At 26.9% G+C, this 25354-nt stretch overlaps 1 protein-coding gene across 1 annotated transcript in view; it reads right to left on the minus strand.

Moving 5' to 3' along the window:
- Positions 1-3154: 3154 nt before the first annotated feature.
- LOC136076277 (uncharacterized) overlaps positions 3155-25354 on the minus strand; it is a 30848-nt gene continuing 8648 nt past the window's right edge. Inside the window, exons 3-5 of the mRNA XM_065789751.1 lie at positions 3856-3933; positions 3369-3435; positions 3155-3261 (exon numbers count right to left, since the gene is read on the minus strand). Of these exons, the coding sequence (XP_065645823.1) occupies positions 3258-3261; positions 3369-3435; positions 3856-3933 (149 nt within the window). The 3' untranslated portion in view covers positions 3155-3257. The remainder of the gene's footprint in view (positions 3262-3368; positions 3436-3855; positions 3934-25354) is intronic.

Here is a 25354-nt window from a genome sequence, read left to right on the forward strand (position 1 = left end):
AAATATGGTTCATAGGGGCACGTCAAATCAAATTCGTAACGTATTAAATCAACTTTGATTATTAGAATTTTGTCCCAACTCTGAGACAACTACCAATGCGGTTGTTGCAACTGTTTATAAACACCCAATGGGTACGGAATCTAAAAAAGGCACCCTTTGAACGTTTAATTAACATTCTGCAGTTTAATTTAACGTCTAATTCGGGGTTGGGAAAGCCAACTTGTTGGGGGTATTTTTGTTCTCACGCTCCGATCACCGCAAATTTTTTGAGAAACATTTTCATTTGACTTAACAACATTCTTGAGTTATGAGTTCGCACGATGCCTAAAAGTGTCATATCTGAAACATCAAAAAAATCCTGCCCACGCCGCTGGTTAAGCAATATACGAAAAATAAAATTTTCGCAAGAATCACAAGCGAAAAGAAACTTGCTAATCGATTCATTTCGAAAGAAGATTTTTGAAACCTACCGAAAGGACTCAGTTAAAAAATAATATCAGTTTTTTACTTCATAAAAATTTGCATGCGCGATAATTGACACTTATGAGTAATGAGCATTTAATTACTTAGTTCATTGAACGGATTTTTTTAAATGGAACATTTCAATCTTGTTTTTATGACGAATTTCAAGTTTTCTTCCGTAAGTGACCGTTCTTCAAGTGGATTTATCGAAAAATTTCCTTTCGAAATAAATTTTTTGATCATTATTTGGAAAAACAAACTAGTAAAAATTTAATATGTTGCTATACTGAAGATAAAGTTTCATTACAAACAGTTTGATATATACAGATATTACATTTCTTGCAGTTAGGCGAATAAACTTTCTTTATAGATTTCGAAACGTAGTTATTAAAAGCGCTCATTTCTCAAGTGCTACTTCCGAAAGTGAAACTTTTGGAAGTTTTGGAAGAGCATTATTTGAAATAGCAACTTGCGAAAGTCTAATTTTCAGAAGTATTATTTGCGAAAGTTACTTTGACAAATTTTAATGCTTCTATATATTCGTTACGAATAAAAATAAATACTAATTGTATATACCCTTTTGAAAGATTTTTTTACAGAAATCTTTGAAACCTTTCAGTTAACAACCCTATTTCAAAGGCTTAAAATAGCAACATAGGAAAAATTATCCCAGATAAGTAACATTCCTAAAATTGGATTTTATTATACATTGCCTATAAATTTTCATTTTCATATTAGAGATATATAGTATTGGAGCCAGCGAGAAGGGAAGGTGGTGTTGGGGGTATGACACTCACTATCTATTACCATGGAACTATAAGAGATGGACGTGCAACCTATTGTTTTACATCAAAGAGGCCGCAGAAATTAGCGAGCCATGCGAGTTTCCGACAAACTCTAAATTTTCACCCGTCAACAAAAAAATCTATTAAAATGGCTGCCCTTAGTTTTTAAACAGAAACTCTGATCACGTGGTATTAGTTTAAATTTTATAGCATTTGTTTAATAAGACTGTTCAGGATAAGTAACTACTTCGCGTGTTGACAAATTACTAAACAAATTACACCAAGGAAAAGGAAATCAGTTGTCGGCACGAACAAATTTTCATCATTTTTCCAAGATAAACATTTGTAAATTTGGGAACTTTTTTCGTGTAAACAAAGTTCCATCAATAATAAAATAGATCTGTAAAGATAATTTTAAAATGACTAAAAAAAGTAAAGCAAAAAGTAAAAATGCTTAAATAAAATTTTTAGTCAAGGTCTGGTTTCATGCAACTCCTTGGTCCTTCATTCACCAGCCTTAGTTTTGTATATTTTTTGAGTATTATTTCCGATATGTCGCCATTTTTTGCCTCGACTACTCTATAAGCTCCATAATATATATTCCACTGAGCATTGTTTTTTAGTAGGTGTATTTTCTAATGGGCTTTTTTATAACTCGTTTGATAATGCAAAACCTTTTAAAAAGTTATTCAAGTTTATAATCATCTTGCAAAATGTAGCCAGATATTTCATGTTTTCGTATTTCATATTTCATTTGTCATAAAAGGCACATAATAACCCATTTGTTTTTGTCAAATAAAAATCAGTTTATATATAGCTGGTAAATCATGCTATGTTAATATTAAATACTTAGTTATTCTTGCGGTTTGCCATAAATTGGCTTGGCTAAATTCTTTAAAACTGTGACAAATTATTTTTTTCTTTATTGTATTTATATTCATTTTATGTATGAGTTATTTATCCTTAACTGTATATATTTCTGTTGTTAAACATAAAAATAAAAAATTATATAATATTCATAAACAATAAGTCTACAGCAATATAGTAGATGGTGCAGTTCCCTGGACATGAAACCAATATTCTCTAAGTAGCTACAAAACTAGTTGATATTTTGTATTATTTGTTATATCTCTAGTTATACATGTACTAAAGTAGTTAAGTAAATGATCTCAATTTCTATATTATTATCAGTGCACTGTTAAAAAAATATCGCGTTTTCTACGGAAAATTTCCGGCAGCTACGATGACAAAACTCCCCGTTATTTTACGGAAAAACCCATCACATGTAAACAGAAGTTTCCGTACATAAACGGATATTTCCGTTGAAATACAATGGGTTTTCTCCGTTAATTTCCGTTACATAACGGGAGGTTTTGTCATCTTAGCTGCCGGAAAGTTTCCGTATATAAAAAAATATTTTGGTTGATAATCAATCAACGTGTTCTTCCCGTTAAACAACAAAAAAGTTGTAGCAACTCAGCTGCCTTATAGTTTTCGTAAATGAAAGGAATGTTGTTCATATGAATACAAGTGAAAATTTTAAATATAAAATAGATTGTATGTTATCGAAAATATGATCTAAAACAAATTATCTTTGATTTACATAAAAATATTAAATTTTCCGTGATTTACATTTCATTTTAACAGCAAATACATCAATAAATAATCAATTTGTAAATAAACAACTTCAAAAAAAAAAAAAAAATTAAAATTTTAATAAAGTATTAGCACATAATCCATTTAACAATTTATTAGCACATAATAATATAATTATATTACATAATCCTATATACATTTAAATTATAGATATACAAAAAAATTTATTTTTATCTAATATATATATATATATATATATATATATATATATATATATATATATATATATATATATATATATATATATATATATATATATATATATATATATATATATATAATGGTTTCGTAAAATATAAATAAATCAGCCCAAATACAAAAAAATACAGTATTTCCTTTCTTATCCATTTTGAATCAACTAAAAATAAAAATAAATATACATAAGTTTTTGAGTAAAAAAACATTTTAATATTTAACAAAGTCATAAATTATAAAAAAAACTCATTGTGTGCAATGATTGGTTACCTTAAAGTTGTTACTCTATATGACTGATTTAATGAAGGCCAATTTTTTGCCATTGTTGGTGCCAGTACTAAATTAGATTTAAATTAAAATTAGAAAATTAGATTTTTTATACTAAGAAGAAAATAAAAATCTTTAGAACGTCTTTAAAAACAAATTGCAGAAATCAAATACTAAATTTACCTACCAAATAATACAATGACTTTTTAAGCAGCAGATTAATTGAGAAAAAGTGTGAAACTCTATTTTAACTCTAACAACAATTAGCCGTTCAAACAAACATTATAACAACCCAAATGTTCTTTTCTTATTTTTTATAAAAATTTATATTGATTTATAAACTATTCAATCAAATTTAAAATTTTTAAACTAAGTTATGTTACAAATTTTATATATTATTGTTATATATTATGATATAATAGATAATTTATAATAAAAAATTAATAACTTTTACCCATATGTATATATAATCTAGTGGATTTGATTATACCTGGATAAATGAGCAGTGAATGTAGACATACCTTTGTAACAGCGAGCACATTCTTCATATGGGCATTTAATGGAAACCCTATTTTTAATATGCAGTTTTAAATGCACTATAAGTTCATTAAAAGAAAGTTCAAATGAGAAATATTATTTGATAATGTTATTTTAATATAGAAATGTTTTACATTACTTTTTTTTTTTATAAAACAACAAAAAAAATTATCAAAAAAAAGTATAAAAAATATCTCTCAAACTATATTATATATAGTATATATATAATATAGTTTGTAATATAAACTATATGACTATATGTATAATATAGTCTATGTATAGTCTCTCTCTCTGTATTATAGAGAGATATAATATATATTGTATGATATAAATGTTATATATATATATATATATATATATATATATATATATATATATATATATATATATATATATATTGTATGATATACATGCTATATATATATATATATATATATATATATATATATATATATATATATATATATATATATATATTGTATGATATACATGCTATATATATATATATATATATATATATATATATATATATATATATATATATATATATATATATATATATATATATATATATATATATATATATATATATATATATATATATATATATATAGAACCCTTAGATGTTGTCCGAAAGTTTTTAAAAGTGACGTATGTGTTGGCGTAAGAATCACTTTTTTCCTTCCGCTCTTCCCAAAGACAACAAACTATAGATCTATATATATATATATATATATATATATATATATATATATATATATATATATATATATATATATATATATATATATATATGTATGTATATATATATATATATATATATATATATGTATATGTATATATATATATATATATATATATATATGTATATATATATATACATTAACATTATATATATATATATATATACATATATATATATATATATATATATATATACATTAACATTATATATATATATATATATATATATATATATATATATATATAATATATATATATATATATATATATATATATATATATATATATAATGTTAATGTATATATATATATATATATATATATAATATATATATATATATATATATATATATATATAATATATATATATATATATATATATATATATATATATATATATATATATATATATATATATATATATATATATATATATATATATAGATGCAGCATAGGTATTTTGAAATTTGTGTATAAATTAGCAACATTGTGTATTCTACATATAACAACGTGCATTCCAAAAATAATTTGTAGATACTCTATTTGTCAAATAGAGTACTAATAGTTAAAAAACAGAGCAGTTTATTAGTATATATATATATATATATATATATATATATATATATATATATATATATATATATATATATATATATATATAATATACCATATTATTAATATATATATTAATAATATATTAATAAATAATAAATTATTATATATATTAAAATAATAAATTAATATATATATATATATATATATATATATATATATATATATATATATATATATATATATATATATATATATATATATATATATATATATATATATATATATATATGTATGTATGTATAATATACAATATATAAAATATACAATATTATTATATTTTATAAAAAAATATATTATAAATATTATATATATAGCCAAACCCAACTTTTGATATAAGCATTACAAGTTTTTCAGTAAATAATTGAAGAAGAAGCAAATTCCAACTTTTATAAATATTTCTATTTCTTTTTGAAGCAAAATGTGAGCCCAAAAATAAGTTTGAAAAATCATCACTTATGGCGGTTTAACATGTTATTTATAACTTCAGTTATAAATTCAACGGAACTTTCCGTATTTAAAAATTTGACCGTATATACGGAAAATTTCCGTAAAAAATGCATCCGTACATCCATACATGGGTATACGGATATTTTCCGTCCAAGTAACAGAATATTTTTCCTTTTTTTAACGGAAATTTTTAACAGTGTGTTATTTCTTAAAATATAAGGAATATCTAGCTATATAAAAATAAACTTAAAATCTGATTCTATTGTAGCCATTCTTGACGATTTTTTCATTATCTAAATAAACATATGTAACTTATATCATTGTATAGAGCTTGACTTGACTCAAAAAATGAGGGGTCATTCGGCCTTTGAAGTTAAGCGGATCTAAAGTTATTGAATTTTTTGTTGTGCAATAATTGATGATTTTTTGACGAAAGGTATAGGGCTTGAGTATGGAAAATTTGCATTGTTATGGCACCGAAAATTTGCATTATGTCACGCAAAATCAAAACAAAAAACGTCATAAAATATGCGAAGGAAGATAGTTATATATATATACATAATTTCTATATACAAATCCTTAGAACCTATTCTTCAAGAAAACATAAATAAATACTTGTTATAAAAAGAGGAAAAGTAAACTTGCAATTTACACCTGGACACTTTTAAAAAACACTTTTTTTTTTCTATAAAAATAAACCTTGAAGTTTTGAAACGCTAAGAACTAAAAATTTATGTATAAAAGTTGAAAAGTGTGCACATTCCATTTGATTCGTCATCCCTTTTTTAATGTATACGGAAAGTTTTATAAAAATTGGATGTGTTTTGGTACTAAGGAATCCTAACCTCTAAAAGCTTTGTTTTAAAAAAATGTTCCCGCTTCGAGCTTTTTTCTTAAAAGTGGTCTTAAGATATGGATAAAATTTAAATGAAGCCATATAAACCATAGTACTCTCTATATATGACTGGAATGAGGTTGAGTAACACTAATTGATGCAAAAAACCTTAAGGTGTTTGCTTAAGCATACAAAAAGATATAAGAGAGTAAAGTTCATGAAAGTTACGTGTTTTTTTTCAAACGTCAAATGTTTTTCGTTGAGCCGTGGAATCGCTATCTATTGCTGTTATCTTGAATAACTAAAAGGAAGTTGATGTAACTGGTTAGACGAGACCAAAAGTTTTCGAAGAATCCGACAGACTTTATCATTTAATTTCTATCGTTTAAAACAAAAGATTTGTAACAATGCGCAATGAGCATGGTTTGCAAAAAAAAAAAAATAATAGGTTGCACGTCCATCTCTTATAGGCCATGCTATTACCGATATTTAGTTTGATCATTCGGCAAATTAAGATGTTATTATAATTATTAGCAAATCTTAGCAATCGATATATATGTATTCTTATACTCAGCAAGTATAATTTTTAATCGGCAATTATTCTTACGGCAGTTTTCAACTTACCACCTCCCCCCCCCCCCCTGTATACTAGCGAATATACTTAGTCTCTAAATATTTAATTTCATATAAGCGATAAGAAGTACCAATTTATTAACGCTAACTTCCATCATTTTTCTCAACAAGCTTGACATTTAATGCGAAAGCTTATATATGCAACGTTATCATTACATTCATAATTAAAACTTTATCATTTTCTCATTTTTTCAAAGTACGGACAAATAAGCACGGATTTGCGCTTAAACTGGTTGGCGTATTTAGGTTATGTTTGTTACAATTTAAGTACATTTAAGCTTCGGCAATTTATTTATTCTAAAATGAATACCAAATGTTAAACGTATTAATAGAGTTTTTAAAATGCAAAACATTTAATAGCATTTACCGAGAGGCTCATCGTCCGCATTTAAAAATGCAACCTCCGCATTTAAATCGTGTAAAACTGTAAAATAAGATAAACATCCTGTTAAATGGCAGCAGTCGCTTTATCAAACCAGAAAATTTCTTATCACTTTTTAATTACTTAAAAAATGCAGAATATCTATCATTTTAAAGTCCATTTTCGCTTTTTGTTAAAAAAAAAATTAAGTTACGATATATTTTTCCCAAAATAATATTTTTTTTTTGGCATCAAAAATTTAATTTTTAGTCGTATATAAACTCATTTAATTATATTAAATATGGCTGTATACTAGGCAGCAGCAATTTTTGGCTTTAAATTGCTTCAAGCTGGAGTAGATAGTTTGTTAGAAAATAAGAGTTTTAGCGTGAAAAGTAAGATCTAAAGTTAACTAGAAGCAATCTTATTTAAAAAGTAAGTTTGAAATATCAACTTAAATGAACCGCATTTAAGACGCCATTTTTTGTAGAATTATAAAGAAAAGGTAAGGTTAATGAAATCATTCAATATGAAATATAAACTTGGGTGGGTAATTAATACATGAAAATGTAAAATACATTTACAAATGTAAAAAAACTTAAACTTAAATAACATAGAATCGGGAAGACTTGCTACGTTCATATTTTGCACTTAGTTTTATAGTCTAATTAAGCAATTGGTTTTTAAAAAAAAAAAAATTGAAAATCGGATAATGATACTTTGCAAAAAACTGCGATAATTGTAGCCTGGAAACATAAAAGCCGTCAAGTTTCTGGGGACCCCCCCCTGTCCCAAACATGAGAGCAACAACTTTATAAAATCATTTTTTAAACATGTTGCAACCTTGTTTGATTGTTTTTAAAACAAAACAGTTCAAGTTCTAAATTTAAGAGTTTTTATTTAAGAACAATAAAATAAATTCAAAAATAATTATTACAACAAGATATTTCGGTATTACATTGATTAAATTGCACCAATTTTAAACCAAATTAAAAAATTTCAAATTTTCGTACAAAAACATCAACATTTGAAAACATTCAGCCGTCATCCTGTTTCGCTTAGCATACAAATTGTTTAATGCATCAGAAAAAAGGCGCTCACTTGGTGCACTGGTAGCAGGTGTACATAAAATCATCGTTGAAGTGCAATACAATATTGGAAAAACATATTGATTTTGATGCCAAAACTCTAAAACATTTTGTTCGTGCACTGACAATCTTATATATTCACTGATTTCTTTTTTTAAATCTAAGATTACATTTTTGTCACTATCACTTCCGGAATCATCTTCTTCATCCTCAAATGACAACTTAAATTTTTTTGATTCCTTTATCACCTTTTTAATTGGAATTATTTCACCAACTCTTTTTGAGAGATAAAAATCTGACAAAAATTCTTTCACAATTTTTAAATATTTCTTTTTTTCGTACTTTTCAAAGAATTGAAAACTTTTATAATTTGGATCCAAAAAAGTGGCACACAATAAAAAGGAATTATTCTCTAATTCATATGAATCTTTGTAAGTTTGTAAAGATTCTAACAAATGTGATTTCAATATTACAATTAAAGAAGGAGTTTCATTTTTATTCTTACTCAGCTGCTTCTCAAGGTACTTTATACTTGGAATAATTAAAGAACACGTTGCATACCTATCGCCAGATAGTAAAACACTTACTTGATTAAAGCTTAATAAAGCATTTACCGTTTATTTTAAGTTTACCATTTCATCTTCATCGAGTAAATATTTTCTCATATCTTTGTATTGTTGTTTCGAATTAAAGATATCTTTTACGTAGGAGTGAAGCTTAAGCATTCGCCATGAGAAACGTAGAGTGCCAACGAGTTTTCACATCTTGAATCAAATGAAGTATGTGATTTTTTTCGACACCTTGTCGTGTTTGATTTTCCTCTAATAAATCATTAAGTTGAGAAGAATGATTGAAAGATGTAACAATTTTCCTGCACTTAGTTAATGTTCTTGCAATGAAAAAGAATTTAGACGAACTATCTTTTTCACCTTCTTCAACTAAATCTATGACATTTTTAACAACTAATTGCAAAACATGTCCCATGCATCTTATTGGTTGAATGTTTAAACAAACTTTTAAAGAATTTAGACAGTTGCGTACGTTACTGGCGTTGTCTGATACTATACTCATTATTTTATCATCTACTTTAAACTTTTCTACAATTTTCAGCAAAGCCTCTTTTAAATAACTGCATCATGGGGGCCATTAAGGTATGCAAAGCCCAAACAAAAACTGATGAAATTTGTTTTGTCAGAAATGAAATGTGCAGTTGCAGATATTTAACTATAGTTTTGACAGGACGTCCATCCGTCAGTAGTAATAGATAAAACTTTAATTGATAATAATTTTGATTTCAAAAGTTCAACTTTTTCTCGATATAAATCAGTTAAAAGAGATCTTAACTTTTTTCGGCAAGGCACTTTATACTTTGGATTTAAACACAAAACAAATTCTTTAAATGCACTACTTTTTACCAACATAAATGGAAGACAACAGGCAATAATGAAAATTAAAAGAGCTCTATCAATCTTATCGCTAACTTCTTTTGACAAGCCACTCATAGTTCGTTTTTTTTTCGGCGTTATTATTTTGTGATCATTTTCAAGATGGTAATCTAATATACTCTTTGATGTTTTACAAGAGTACTTTTAAGGTCTGTTACTATTACATTGATTGCATATCCATTTTGATGTTTCCTCCTCGATTGAGTAATATTTGTATGTAGTTTTAGCTGCTTCTTCAATGGACTGAGCATCAACTTCAATTTCTGTTTGACCGGATGAAAAACTTGAACTTGTTTTGCTATCGTTATGATCTGCAGGGTTTTGTTCATCTATAGTCTTTCTTTTATCCAATCTTTTCTTCGTCAGATTCATCAAATCAGATATTGGAGCAGCATATTCAATTGGAGAAAACGTATTATTTTTCGACATAGTTTAAAAATGCAATTTCTTAAAGTAAATTTAAATATATATTTGAGAATAACGGTTTATCTAATATATAGCCGGAAACCATTACTTTGAGGTGTCAGTTAAGACATTCCTTAAATTTTGTTGTGTTGAGAAATTATATGAACATAATATGAATTAAGACAAATAAATCAACTTAAAGACATTCATTAAAATTTATTGTTTTTAAGAAATTTAAAATACGTAATATAATTTGTGACAATTAGGTAATAAAAATGTTCTGTTTGTACCTAGTATTGCCCCACATTTTCTTTCATTGATTTAAATAAAAATTGGTTTGTTAGTAGAACAACTCCGCCAAAAACAGCTGATATTTTATACCGTATACATAATTAGTTATTAGCATTTTAATAATAATTAAAAAAAATAAAAAATTGAGAGTTGAACAAGATATATATTCAATTACACAATATAGAAATAATAAAAAACATTAATTGCGTAACAAATTGTTTTAACAATTTGCGTAACAAATTGTTACACAATTAATGTTTTTTATTATTTCTATATTGTGTAATTGTTACTAACAACTACAATCATATTGTCGTCACTGTAAAAACTGCGTTTTATGAGTGTAGAACAAAATAAATTAGGTATTATTACCTCAAAAAATGATTGCTGGTATTATATAAAAGAAATCCGAAAAAGCTTCTGCATACAACACATTTCAAAAATATGGCACCATTTTTTTTTCTAATAGTTTATGGTTCATTTTAATTAGAAATTGAAAAAAAACAGATTTAAACCACTTTTCATTAAAAGTTAAAACAAGTACTTAGTAATAAGGGGGGAGTAATTGGATACAGTTTTTTTACTATTACAAAATTCCAAGTGCATATCTCGCAAACTTAAGAAAAAAATATTTTCTCCGAAAACTTGAAAAACTCTGAAAATCAACTTTGAAAAAGATGCCATGGAGATCTAAATTGTAACTTACAGCAATTTGTTATTAAAAAAATGGCGCTCAAACCACTTCACAACTAACACTTAACAAGATTTAAAAAAAGGATTTTTTGGGTAAAAGTAACAATATATTTTTCGCAAATTAAAAACTTAGTCGACTAAATTTAGTCAAACTAAAAAGTTAGTCGCCTAATTTTAGTTACGCTAAAAAGTTAGTCGACTAAATTTAGTTAGACTAAAAAGTTAGTCGACTAAATTCAGTTAGACTAAAAAGTTAGTCGACTAATTTTAGTTAGACTAAAAAGTTAGTCGACTAATTTTAGTTAGACTAAAACTAACCTTAACTCCCACCCCTATATATATATATATATATATATATATATATATATATATATATATATATATATATATATATATATATATATATATATATATATATATATATATATATATATATATATATATATATATATATATATATATATATATATATATATATATATATATATATATATATATATATATATCAGAGACGTGGTGGCACCTGAAAAGCAGGTACGAATTTCCAGAAGAGGGGCCTGAGGAAGTACAAGAGACAAATAAGTGGTCAAGGAAAATTATATTTATACTAAAAAATATTTTTCATGGATACAAAATATTACGTAACTCATTTATATCACCATAGTTTTTTATTATGTCCGAATGGGCCAAGTTCCACATTTTCTCATGTTTTTTTGACAAGAGAACACGATCCCAAACATGCTCTTTTTTCTAGACGAGTTTTGACAACTTTCAGTTTGCTGAAAACTCTCTCACACTCTGCTGAATTTCTTGGAATTGTACTAAATATTTTGTTTATAACTGCAACAGAATGAAATACAGAATCTAACATAGTCTTCAGCATAAAATTGTAAATGGCGAGGAAAGAAAGCAAAGTTTTGTTTTTAACAATATATAAAATAGCATTTTGGCTAGCATTGCCCCTTGATACTTCCTGTGATACGTCGACAGACATTATAGCAAACAAAAAATCAAGTGTTTCTCCTTGAAAAATATTATTTAGGGGAACCAAGATAGTAAAAATTTCTTTGAAAAGACGTAAAGTCGCAGTTGTTACATATTATTGAAATCGGGTTAAAAGACCTTGTGCTTCACTTCAAATATTCATTTTAAGTTCCATGTCATTTGAAATTTGTTTAAGGCAATCGATTACTGCACTGTGTATTGTCAGCAGTCGGTCTGTAGCATTTTTGTGTAGCACTGAAACGAACACTGTGAGTAACAGCCAGTTTAATAGGCTAATTCCCATCCTCAGACGTGATTTGCACTTCTCAAAAATATTATTTCGTTTCCTTGAGTTTCGGTTAAGAAAAGTCTTTAATTTCTGCACATCATCAGACCTGTTTTCTGTGCCAAAAAAGTGAACAAAAACAACAGAAGATTTTGCATAAGCTTTCATAACCAGATTTGTTTGATGAGATCCACAATAAATATTTGTTGCCATGGGAGAACACTGCTTCAAGTGTGTTGCAACTCCTTTCTTTATTTTCTTGCAAATTGCTCGCACCATCAAAAGACATATCTACACACTTTTAAATATCTACGTTAATTGATTTAGTTTTATCTTTAATTTTTTCACTTATTTCTTCATCAGTAGTTGTTTCAATTTCAACCATTGAAATCATATGTTTCTTTACAACAGCCTCTTCTGCGGCAAGCGTAACATAACGTATTACAATAGAAGTTTACTCACAGAGTGTAATACCATTGGTGTCATCAGCTGATGGGGAAAAGATTACTGAGTTATTTACCTCTGTGTCATAGTATGAATTGGCTTGTTTTGTGTATAATTAAAAAGAAGCGTAATTCTTGCACCCCTTCCAGCAGATTGTTTTTCAGTACTGCGAACATTTGAAAGTTTTTCATTCAGCACCTCATCATACTAACTAAGTAAATTTAACAAATTTAGAAATTTACCCGCGCCACATTGAAAGACTTCACTTTTTTTAGAGTCATTGTAAAACTTAGCTTCCTCATTTCCACGTAAAGAAATACTCTCTGCGATCAAATTCCGAGTACTATCAACTTGTATTAGGTATTAAAGTAGTTTCTCCGTTTCTTGACGTTTTTATTTTCAGATGTCTCATGGTATCAATATTTAATATTTTATCAATTGTGGAGTCTGATAATGCATGCACCATAGCTTCAGCAGCATTTTGATGGCTTTTTTGGGTGCAATACTTTGTTATGATGTGACTTAAGTTCGAACAATAATCAAACCCATCACGTAAAGAACTTTTGTCCTCTCTTGATCCAAAGCATAAAAAAGCAATAGTAGAGAGTAAGTTAGCCATGACCTCTTCTGCGCAACTTCAATGTCATTAAATTTAACTGATTCATTGTAATACTTAGATAACTTTGAATGTTTTGTTGGCTGTTTTGGTCCTAATACATTAAATTGCTTTTTATAAATCGTCATTTTTCAGCTATAGAAATTTAGCTGGATCATTTCATTGACACTTATAACGTTGTCTGGTTGCTTCTGAAAAATCTTTTCTGCTAGAGTTAGGTCCGCCGCTACAGTAACAGGCACTTCTTAGTTACCCATTTCTACAGGCACTCTCTCAGTTTCAGTTATGTTTCGGTTTCTGAATGTGTCTGAATATTGTAGTTCTGCTCCTTCATCTGCTACAATTATGACTTGATTTTTGTCAGTTTCTTGTATAGATGATTGGTCACTAATCTCTGTTATTGGCTCTGTTTCAATATTAGGCTTACTTTTAATATTCACAATGGATGTTGATGTTAATTCTACATCCTCTGTTGCTGTAAGTGATGTGTGAAACCATTAAAGTGACCTACCGTTAACTTTAATGGTTTTGGATTGTTACCAGCTGCTTTCAATTCATGTTGTCGTTTTTGAGCATTTTTTAGCACCAGATTTGTATTTCCATGTTGATTCTTTCTTTTTCTGTTCCTTTATTTCACCGGAAACAAATATAAATATAAAATTAAAACTATTCCTATGATAGAAACCATGTTCAGGGTCCATGGGTGTTGGTTTCTTTCGTTTGAGTTAAAAAAACTATTGGGTTATGGTATACATAGTTGTACTATTGATAAATTCCATGGACCGATTGGAAGATTAATAGCATTTATTTTAAAATAAATTCATTTTGCAACACATTTTTTAATTTTATAAAATTTCGTCATAATAGTTTAAGGTAAATCCCACAGGTATAGGTGGAAAACATCACATGTAAAAGATCAAAAATGCTACACATTTTGAATACCAAATGGGATAAAGTAGCAAATACCAGATTAAGTTAAGCCTCTCTGAAAGCTTTGATGATTAATTTTAAATAACTATTTAAGTAATTTTTAAATTAAAAGAATTTTAAAAATTATCATAGAAGCATTCGGACCTTCATTTGTCTAGTATTGACTACTTTTATACCATTTGGATTAAAATATGTGGCATTTTCGTTTTGCAATACGTCTGCCTTTACCTTCTTTTGTTTCAGCCGCCATTGCTTTAACATATCGTTCTCTTCGTTTTTTTAGCCTAGATGCTCGTTGCTCAGCTGATTCATTTGCTCTAGCTTGAAATTTCCGTTCTCTTTCTCGAGCAAGACAAGCTAATCGATCATTTTCAGTTTCCAGCTTTCTTTTTTATATTTAGCTTTCTTCTTTATATTTCTATGTTTATAAGATGTTTTTTTTTACTTATTTACTTTAAAAACTTTAATCATTATTTTTTATTACTATTTATAAGTAAAGTATTAAAACAATTACTTTTTTACAGTATAAAATCTATCAACAAATAGGTCAACAACGTTTTTTGTTATTGTTATTTAACAGCGATTTTATTTATTTACGCTTAACAAAGTTTGTGTCGAAAGTTAAATAAAATGTTGTAAAATATGATAGAAACTAGATAGAAACTAATAAAACTAAAATAATTTTTTTCTGTGTGAGGATTAGGGACCCAGTTTCCTGAGACAGGATAAGGGCGCAATACAAGTCCTCGTACCTTCGTACTGGGCCACGTCCCTGATATATATATATATATATATATATATATATATATATATATATATATATATATATATATATATATATATATATATATATATATATATATATATATATATATATATATATATATATAAAAGAAGAGAACTCTCCTTCACAATTATATATATATATATATATATATATATATATATATATATATATATACATATACAAATACATAGAAATATAGATACAGAAATACACACGTAAACATGCTACTATATACGCACATATACATTTTAGCTGTATTTTAACTCCTATTAATATTTAAAATAGAGATAAAATGTCTAATACAAATACAACAATGGTGTCATCATAAAATTAAATTAAAAGCTCTAACGAATGTCAAAATTTATATCTGAATGTTTAACGAATGGATAAAAGTTAAATATTTGTACTTACCAGCGTAATGGTTATATTAAAAGGTGAAGGAGAGAAGTCTCCTTCACAATTTAAAGAATTTATTGATTTTCTTTCAAACGCTTTTTTACCTTTTAATAAAACTTTTAAACTCAAAGTTTGAGTTTAAAAGTTTAATTAAAAGGTAAAAAAGCGTTTGAAAGAAAATAAATGACGAATTGCTTCAAATTAAACTAACTCTTTTCACTTAGACCACGCAACTTAACGTTTGCATAAAATATAATTATAATTACATTTACAAAACTTACGGAAAACTTTTACCATTCAAAAACACGCGGTATACAGCCGGTTAATGGTTAGCACAGAATGTCAACAGTTAGCCAACTATAGCCAATACTGGCCCGTCAGTTGGACCAACTAAAGCGTGTTTACTGGGATGTTAGTAAGTTGTAGTCTTTATCATGAGTTTTTATGATGTTTTAAAATAGAAAACAAATGTTTTAGTGCGCCGAATTTTTTTTTGAAAGCACTGAATCATATTCACTGAAAGTTTTTTTCTATATATGAACTGTACGTTTTTTTTCTGTAGATGAATTGTAGGTATGAAATATACGTATATGAACGACCGCTCATTTAAAGTATAACAATAGTATAACTAAACTTAAAATTTCTGAGCAGAAAATTTTATTTATTTATTATTATTTTTTTATATTTCGTCATTAAAAAATAAGCTTTTACAATGTTTTTACAACAAAAGAATACATGAAACATGAAAGTTTTGATCGAAGCTGGCAGAAGACAAGGTCTTATTATTCAGCCCCGTTAATATATCTAAAATATTCAGCCGATAAAAATAAAAAAGGAAAAGCGAAATTAAAGCGAGAATTGGTTTAGCAATCAATTTACTATTTACAGAAAAAAATAAGAAAAAAAATAATTATTTCTTCTTTTTCTCCTTATTTTTTTTAATTTGCTATTCTACTTTTACTTTTATTATACTTGCACGCAGACACAATATATATGTTCGTTCATATACATATACTTATACATATACTTGCACGCAGACACACACACAATATATATATGTTCGTTCATATACATATAATACCAAATAAATCTGTTTTATATTAATTCTACAAATTGCGTCAGATTTAATAAATATTCCGTTACAAACTGCGTTATTATTATAAAATAAAATAATATCCTACATATTTTAAGTAGCATACAATATAATTAAAGATGTTGCGTCAATTATTTTATAATACATTAAATAACTAAGATTAACAAAATTTTTAATAAAAGGCTAGTAATTGCTTTGTATCAAAATAAAATAAGTGTTGTTTTGTTGCACGTTTAAATTGTTGAGTTGAAATTCAATTTATTTACTTTTTGTATTTATAAAAAATAATAAACCTATAAATAATACTGAAAGTTCTCATAGTTTTCATTGATTTTGGTTTAGGTTAGCCTTAGGCGTTAATTTTTACTTTTTTACTATAGAATAATACAAGTTCTTAAAACAGTTTGGTTTTAACATAAGATTTTTTAATAATATTTTGTAAGAAGTCAAATATTTGAGTTAGTAAATTTAATATTTTTTAATATTATATTGTTGTTCAGATAAGGACCTTCCAAAGTTTTGGATAGATCTTATGTAGATAATATATTTTAGATAATGTGTTTACACACAAGTTCAAAAATTTTCCGAATTGTCAAACGTTGGATCTCTCTGTTCTTATTGCTCCTTCATAAATGTCAAAGGTTGGGTTGGATTGCTCTGTTCTAATTGCCTCTTCATAAGACGGCAAAATATTATTTTTTATTGTTTCTTCGTATGATGGCAGCAAACATGACAAATACAAGCCATTGATTTCACAAACATGCATAGGTTGGTTTATTACTTCATAAGGTGGTTGATTAGTGGACGAGGGTGCGCTATCTAAATTATCATTGAAAGCAACAAAGCAAAAAGGAACAAAGCTTTTTAATAAAGTTAAAATATATCAGGCTAAACCTTGATAATAATTTTTTATATAAATAATTAATCAAGCATAGTTTTAAACTTCAAACAAGAAAAAAAAAAAAAAGAAATGAATAATGAAATGAAGTGAATTTGATTTTTGTTAAAAAAAACAAACTGTTATTAAATACATTAGAATAACTTTCATGAAAAACTGTATTAACAAGGTAAGCAAGAAGAGTTGAGGTTAGCAAGAACATCTTTTTATGATTAAAGTATGAAGCATCAACTTTTGTTTACAAAGTTTTCAAAGAAGATCTTTAGATCTTCTTTGAAAACTTTGTAAAATACAAAAAATAATGCAAAAACAATCAAATAACTGAATAGCTAAATATCCAATAAACTTTTTAACAAATGTGGAATAAAATTAAAAAAATTCTAATTAAAAAGACAAGCAACAAAAAATAGTTGTAGAATCTTCCATTTAGACTTTCTTAGATTCTTTAGACTCTACTGGGGGCTTAAGATTTTTTTATAACATTTTTTTTGTTTAGACTTTAAAGATCTGATCTAATAAAATGCTGTTAAGGTTTTCTCATCAAATTATTTAGTTCATTATCTGATTTAAGTTCAACCAATTAGTTCAATTAACCTCTAAGTTTCATTTTGAATGTTATGTTACCTGCATCATAAAATTTTTAGAATGACATATTTTCATTGTGTTTTTTAGTCAAAAAGAAAAAAATTAGTTTTTAGTCAAAAAAAAAAAAAAAAATTATTGATAAAAAAATTTTTATCAATACTTTTTTTTTTTTTAATTATTATATATTATTTTTTATTATCAATATATATTTCGCTGAATATAGAGAAATATGTTACACAAATTGGGCATGTCAAATGCATGGCTAGGGCAAGAAAAAGACAAAGTCTAAGCCTCACTATTATGTATTTTCACTCAACCCAAAAAAGGCGACTAGTGAAATTATCGACATAACTTTTAAAAAGCTTTTTTAGGCGATGTTTCGACACGATTAAAAGAGCGAAAATTTGCAGAATGTTTTGGAGTTCTAAAACTTATTTATACTTATATATTTTTTATACTTATGATATACTTATATATATTTACTTTTTTATATTTATGATATACTTATATATAAGTACTTTGCTTCAACGGTTAGTTTGATTCAAAATGACAACAAGTAGTACATTGTATCATTTAATCCTAAACACTCTGTTAAGTAAATGTTAACTAAAAATAACGCACTCTAACCCTGCAAAAAAAAAAATTTTAATAATAAATTATAAGCTTGTTTTCTTAAAACGTATTAAAATTATTAAACGTATTAAAATTATTAAACGTATTAAAACGTAAAGCTTAAAACGTATTAAAATTAGTCCAACGTTCTTCATATTAGCAAAGGAGAATTTCAAAACACTGCAAAACAAGAAAAACTTATACAAATCTTACTTTATAATAAAACTTGTTTTACTAAACACCAGGATTTTATTATGACTCACAGTAGGACAGAATAGCTTCAAAACTTGCCGTTCGACAAACATGAGACTTGACGTGATGAAATATTTTTTGGTAGTACTATATAGTAGAGATTCTGGTCAATCTTGCGCATCTTTTTTTTTTCAGCATAGAAGTGACCTTTAACCCTATTAAACCATTATGCAGTGCAACTCCTAGTTTTGTAAAATAATTCATTTGTACGAATTATTTTAACTTCTTTGTTTTTTAACAATTAAAGCCAGTGTATTTAAAACATCAAAAATTTTTTAATGGTTAAAAAATTTTTTAAATCTTCAATTTTAAGTTTGTAGCTACCTTTTAGTAATGATAACGTAATTCATAAGTGCTTGCAATAAAAGTTATTAGACCGTTGAAAAAGAGCACTTTATAAATTTCATTTTAACCTTTTTTTTTTAATTCAGTTTTTGTTTATGTATTCACCTATATTCACCTTCTAGTTTTTTTTGATGGAATCACTGATAATTACAGATTGTAAAACTTTTTTTTTTTTTTGCAACAACTTGCACGTTTTGTTTATATTTGTAAAAACTGTTCATTATATCAGTAGAAACCTGATATTAAAACCAGGTCATAAATACATTAGTAGCTAGTGATGTAACATTTTCCTTTTGTTATTCTGACTAACTTTCTGTAATATGTTGCGTAAGTAAAGCTAATGCAAATGTAAATAAATTAATTGAAGGTTTTCGAGTTTTCAAGTAGTTTTTTTTTCGAGTTACTTTTTACATTAAAATAAAATTACTGTAATAAATTATATTAAATCGAGTGAAAAACTTTTTATTTTTATTAGTTCTTTTGATTATTCTTTTTTTCGCCTTTTTCGCTCAACGGTTTTAATAAAATATTTACTCGAAATTGCCCAAAATTATATGGTTTCATGTCTAATATTAGAAAATAAATGTTTAAAACTTTATAAATTATTTATTTGAATTATTTATCTATAAATTGTTTATCTGAACGTTTGTCTTTAAAATAATTATTTAACTTGAAAATTTAAAACTAAAAATAATACTTTTGCAAGTTTTGAAGTTATTCTGCCCACTGTGTGACGTATAAGACACATCGTGCCCAAATAAAAATATTCACATTTAAAACGTACCGTAGCGTGAGGTAATCAAGCACATCACGGGTTAATTTCGCACCCGTTTACATATTCGTTTTGAAAGACAAGTAAAACATTTAGTAATAATGCTTAGTTCATTTTCAAGCTAAAAATACTTAAAGTAACTTTAAGAAAGTATAAGCTGTTCATTACAGCTCTTTTGGAAGAAAATAAATAACCGATAACGATATAGATTCATAGAACTCCGTAAAAACTATTAACTGGAAACTTTTTAGAATTTTGAATTTTTCTCGTGTATACCATACATTTATTGAAGTAAACTTGTACAAGTTTTCATGTCTTATAAATGAGTTGTTCATAAATTAAAGGTGTTTGAAATAAGGTGGGGGTAATTGAGCCCTTTAATATGGGTAAATGAACACCTTTTGAATTAACTGGTTTTTATTCCTATAATATTTTTAATAATAAATCAAGCTTGTCAAAATATTTGTGAAAAAATTTTTTAACAACTTAGAAGATACTATGAAAAATGTTCAACCACAAAACATAATAAACTATAATGAAACTAATCTTTCTGATGACCCAAAATCAGAACAAATGATATTTCGGAAAGGTACTAAGCATGCTGAAAGAGTTACAAATACATAAAAAGCATCAATGTCTGTAATGTTTGCATGTACTGCTGATGGTGTTTTTCTTCCTCCATATACAGTGTATAAAGCTGAGTGTATGATGGACACTTGGATACTTAGAGGTCCAATTGGTGCACGCTTTAACCGTACAAAATCTGGTTGGTTTGATTGCAACTGTTTTAATGATTGAATGCAAACGTTAGTAATATCTTACTTCAGACATATTGATAACCAACAACACAAAAACTTTTTATATGGGATAATTTAGCATGCCATTTATCTATTGATGTTATCGAAATTTTTGAAACTAATAACATTAGGATGGTCTTCTTACCTCCTAATAGTACGCATTTGCAACAGCTTCTTGACCCTGCAGTTTATGAACCCATGAAATCAGCATGGAAAAAAGTAATTACTGAATGGAAAATTGGTGAAGGAAAATTTCATACATTCCTATCGAAAAATGTTTTCCCAAGATTGTTCCTTAATCTCTTGACTAATATGAATCACATACAATAGTGCGCTGTATATGGATTCAAAACATCTTGTATCTACCCACTAAGCAGAAAAAAAATTATTGACAAGATTTTAAGGACAGACATATCTAAATCTTCTCAGAACTTAGACACATACATGTATAATTTCGATAATTTTATCAAAAAAATAATTAGGTGCTTGTTTACTCCAAATTGTAAATAATGCGCACCCGTATATTTTTTAACATAAGTTCTTCGCTTTATGTTTTTTCTTAAATCCAACATTCCTCTAAGAAAGATTTAATGTAGTACTAAAAAAAATATCTATTCTAAACTAAAAATGTATTATTCTATTTTCAGAAATTTTAAATTTAAGAAATTATTAAATTATTTTATTTTAAAAAGTTTACTTATATTAGTGTTTAAATTGTTCCATTTTCAGAAAATTTTATAAACAATATGTTTGTATATTATTTAATAACGTTGCTAACCTTCATGCAATTCGCGATGGCCTACTTAGAGTGGAAACTTCACCAAATCGAAATAAATCAAAATAAGAATTTTTTATTAAATAATAAATCTCATAACTTAACGCAAAAATGTCATAATGTCATCTTTGAAAAATATTTTGATATTGAAAATATTATTTAAGTATTATAAATATTGTTTTGAAATTATTTAAGAGTATCTGTGTTGATGCTTGTCGCGGTTTATAACAACACGAACTTAACGTAATTTCAAAATCTTTATTAATGATTTTAATATAAACACATTTTATGTCATAATTAGCTATCCATAGTTCAATTTGCAATTTATTTCACAACCTTTATTTAATGTAAACTACAACAACTTAGCTTGTTCCATTTAGTTTCACTTATGGAATTATACTTGAGTTTGTCACGACCTAAGCATAAACCAAAAACAAGTTTATATAACGCGCAGTTTTACTCAAGTATAACACACGTTTTTTGAGGTTTTTAAGTCAAATTTAAATGCCGAATTGTTTTGCATTTATAAAAGAAATTTAGTACAATATTTTACAACGTTTCGGTAGCAATGAAATCATTAATATCTTCACTGGTGTTTTGTTTTAACAGTCATGGTTTTTCACGGAATAGTAACCATACTATTAACTCGTATTTTTTTTTATTGATTTGGAGGGTTTGAAACACGCTATAGAAACCAAGAGCAACTTTTTTCTGGGTCGTGGCGGCTGAGAACCCACTTCTTTTTTTCCCCGGTAAATAATTATCACATCGAAATTATCACATCGAAATTAAATCTCCTGAAACACTTAAAGGGCTTATATATAAAACACCTACCCAAAGAATGTCATTATTACTTTTTTTAGCAAAATTCTATTTAAATTTTAAGGCTGGAGTCCACCAGTCTTCTGTATTATTATTTTTCATTTCAGATAAATGGCTAACAACTTTCTTTTTTTATTAATCGCTCTTTATATGTATGGAGAGTTATTTGGTAAAAAGCTTAAACATAATATTTACTTGGGTAAAAATGTTTTAAGTTTTAAAAACCAGTGGAAAACCCTTCCATGGAATGGCTGCTAGTACTTAACCATGAAGGAAAAAAGTTTTCTGAGAGGGTTTCAAATTAGACATTGAAAAAAGCTCTCCGAAAGATGGTATCAAAAAGCTCTCTGAAAGGATTACGCAAATTTTTCAGAGAGCGAAGTGGTCAAATGAATTCAAACCCCCTTTTTCATACTACTCAAAAACATAAAGTTATAAGCAATATGTTCTATATTCATCAGTTGGGAGATGTTGAGGTCACAAAACATCTCATCAACCTTAGGGTAACCATGTTTTTTAAATGTACGCAGAATATAATTTTTATGATGACATTTTTAAATTTTTAATCTAAAGATAAAGGGAAAAAAAATCTCCCGCTTTAAGGGCATTACCAATACATGTCGTCTTATTAATGTCAAACCAATACGACGAAATATTTTCAGTTATTATAATGCTGGATTTTATTTATTTAAAACAAGAAACTGCTTTGTCAAAGTTGATGAAAATTACCTATGTACAGAAACACAAGCACAACACAAACAAACATATGTGACTCTTGCTACTCCTAATAGAGAATTTGATCCCAATAAAGTTATTTTTTCACAAGATATTTAAAAAAAATCTCTTAGAAACAGTGGTAGTGTAGTCAAAGTTCGTAATACAAGCACAGTAACGTATAGATTAAAAAGGAAGTTCAAATAACTGGAAGATACAACAAAAGATAAATTAAAACGCAAGTATGTTCGCTGAAAAAAATTATTAATGACAAAGAATTTTTTTTTAATTATTTATTTTAGGTGCCCCGAGAATTTCTTACGGTAGGTGCATCACGGAAGAGCATTTGAAAGGAAGTTCACGCCTCCTTCCTAACCAATAATATAAAACTTGCCGAGAGGTGGCGTTAAACTACGGATCTCTCGTTTCTGAGGCTAGCACGCTAAACACTTTGGGTGCTTGCAAGACTTGATCAAACAAACCTTTTCTAAAGTTGTATATTTACAAGCGTTATTTTGCATGATGATGTTTATGGAATAACCAAATTGAGATACAACAGTGGTGAGCAAAAGATAGCGCATGAAATATTAACAATAAAATGTAGCCACGCTATCATGTTCTATAAAAATATTTGCAGTAAAAGCAGCTATATGTCACAATCTGATTCAAAAAAATTTCAATAGAACACTGAGATATCAGAAGTGGTATGTGTCGATCGTTATGGTTTGTTTAAAGGAATTGGGATAATCAAAGAATCAGCAAATCAAAATTCTAAAGATGCTGATTCTACTTATAACTTGAAAATTGCTGTAAAGGATGTGTTTAACTATATAAAACATCTGGTGTAAAGGATGTGTTTAACTATATAAAACATCTGGTGTAAAGGATGAGTTTAGCTTTATAAAACATCTGAGGTAAAGGATGTGTTTAACTATATAAAACATCTGAGGTAAAGGACGTGTTTAACTATATAAAATATTAAATGTAAAGGATGTGTTTAACTATATAGAATATCTGATGTAAAGTGTAATACCCGTGTTCAACTTAATACACACATGCCTCGTGTTATTATTATTACTTGAAATAAATATGGCGGTCAACAACCTTTATACTTTATGTTGTATTTTTTTCTTATTCTAACATTATCCTTAGAATATTACATGGTACCAGAAGTAAACCTGTGTTTGATTTAAAATGGAACAACTTAAACCATTAGAGGCCATGAATTTAATAGGCATATAAAACTAGATTAACCTTCCCCAGAACTATGCAAAATTAACACTCCTTATGGCTGATACAAACTCAGCCATATGCCGTTCGGCATATCATGCGCATCGGATAATGCACAGAAGATGACTGAACTTAACTTTGGTGATATACCTAATGTTCTGGCTATCCACAATGACCTGATTAATGCAGCTAAAACAGATGCAGAGCATGATACAATTTTCCAACAAACTCTACAATGAGCTCATGAGAGAAATATCAGATTAACCTAAAAAAAATACAGTTTCGAGTATCTGAAGTCCAGTATCTCGACAATATAATCAGCCATGAAGGCATAAGAATTGATCCTGATAAAACTAAAACCATATCTGCATACCCATTGCCTGCATGTCAAACTGATTTGCAACGGCTCTTCAACTATCTGCAACAGGTCATCCCAAATATATCAGAGATAACAGCTCCCCTCTGCAAGCTGCTTAAAAAAGACATACTCTGGTCATGGAACCATAAATATACCAGTGTTATGGAAAAAATTAAACAAGATCTTTCATCTTCTCCTGTACT

Source organism: Hydra vulgaris, chromosome 02 (genome assembly GCF_038396675.1).
Source record: "Hydra vulgaris chromosome 02, alternate assembly HydraT2T_AEP".
NCBI lineage: Eukaryota > Metazoa > Cnidaria > Hydrozoa > Anthoathecata > Hydridae > Hydra > Hydra vulgaris.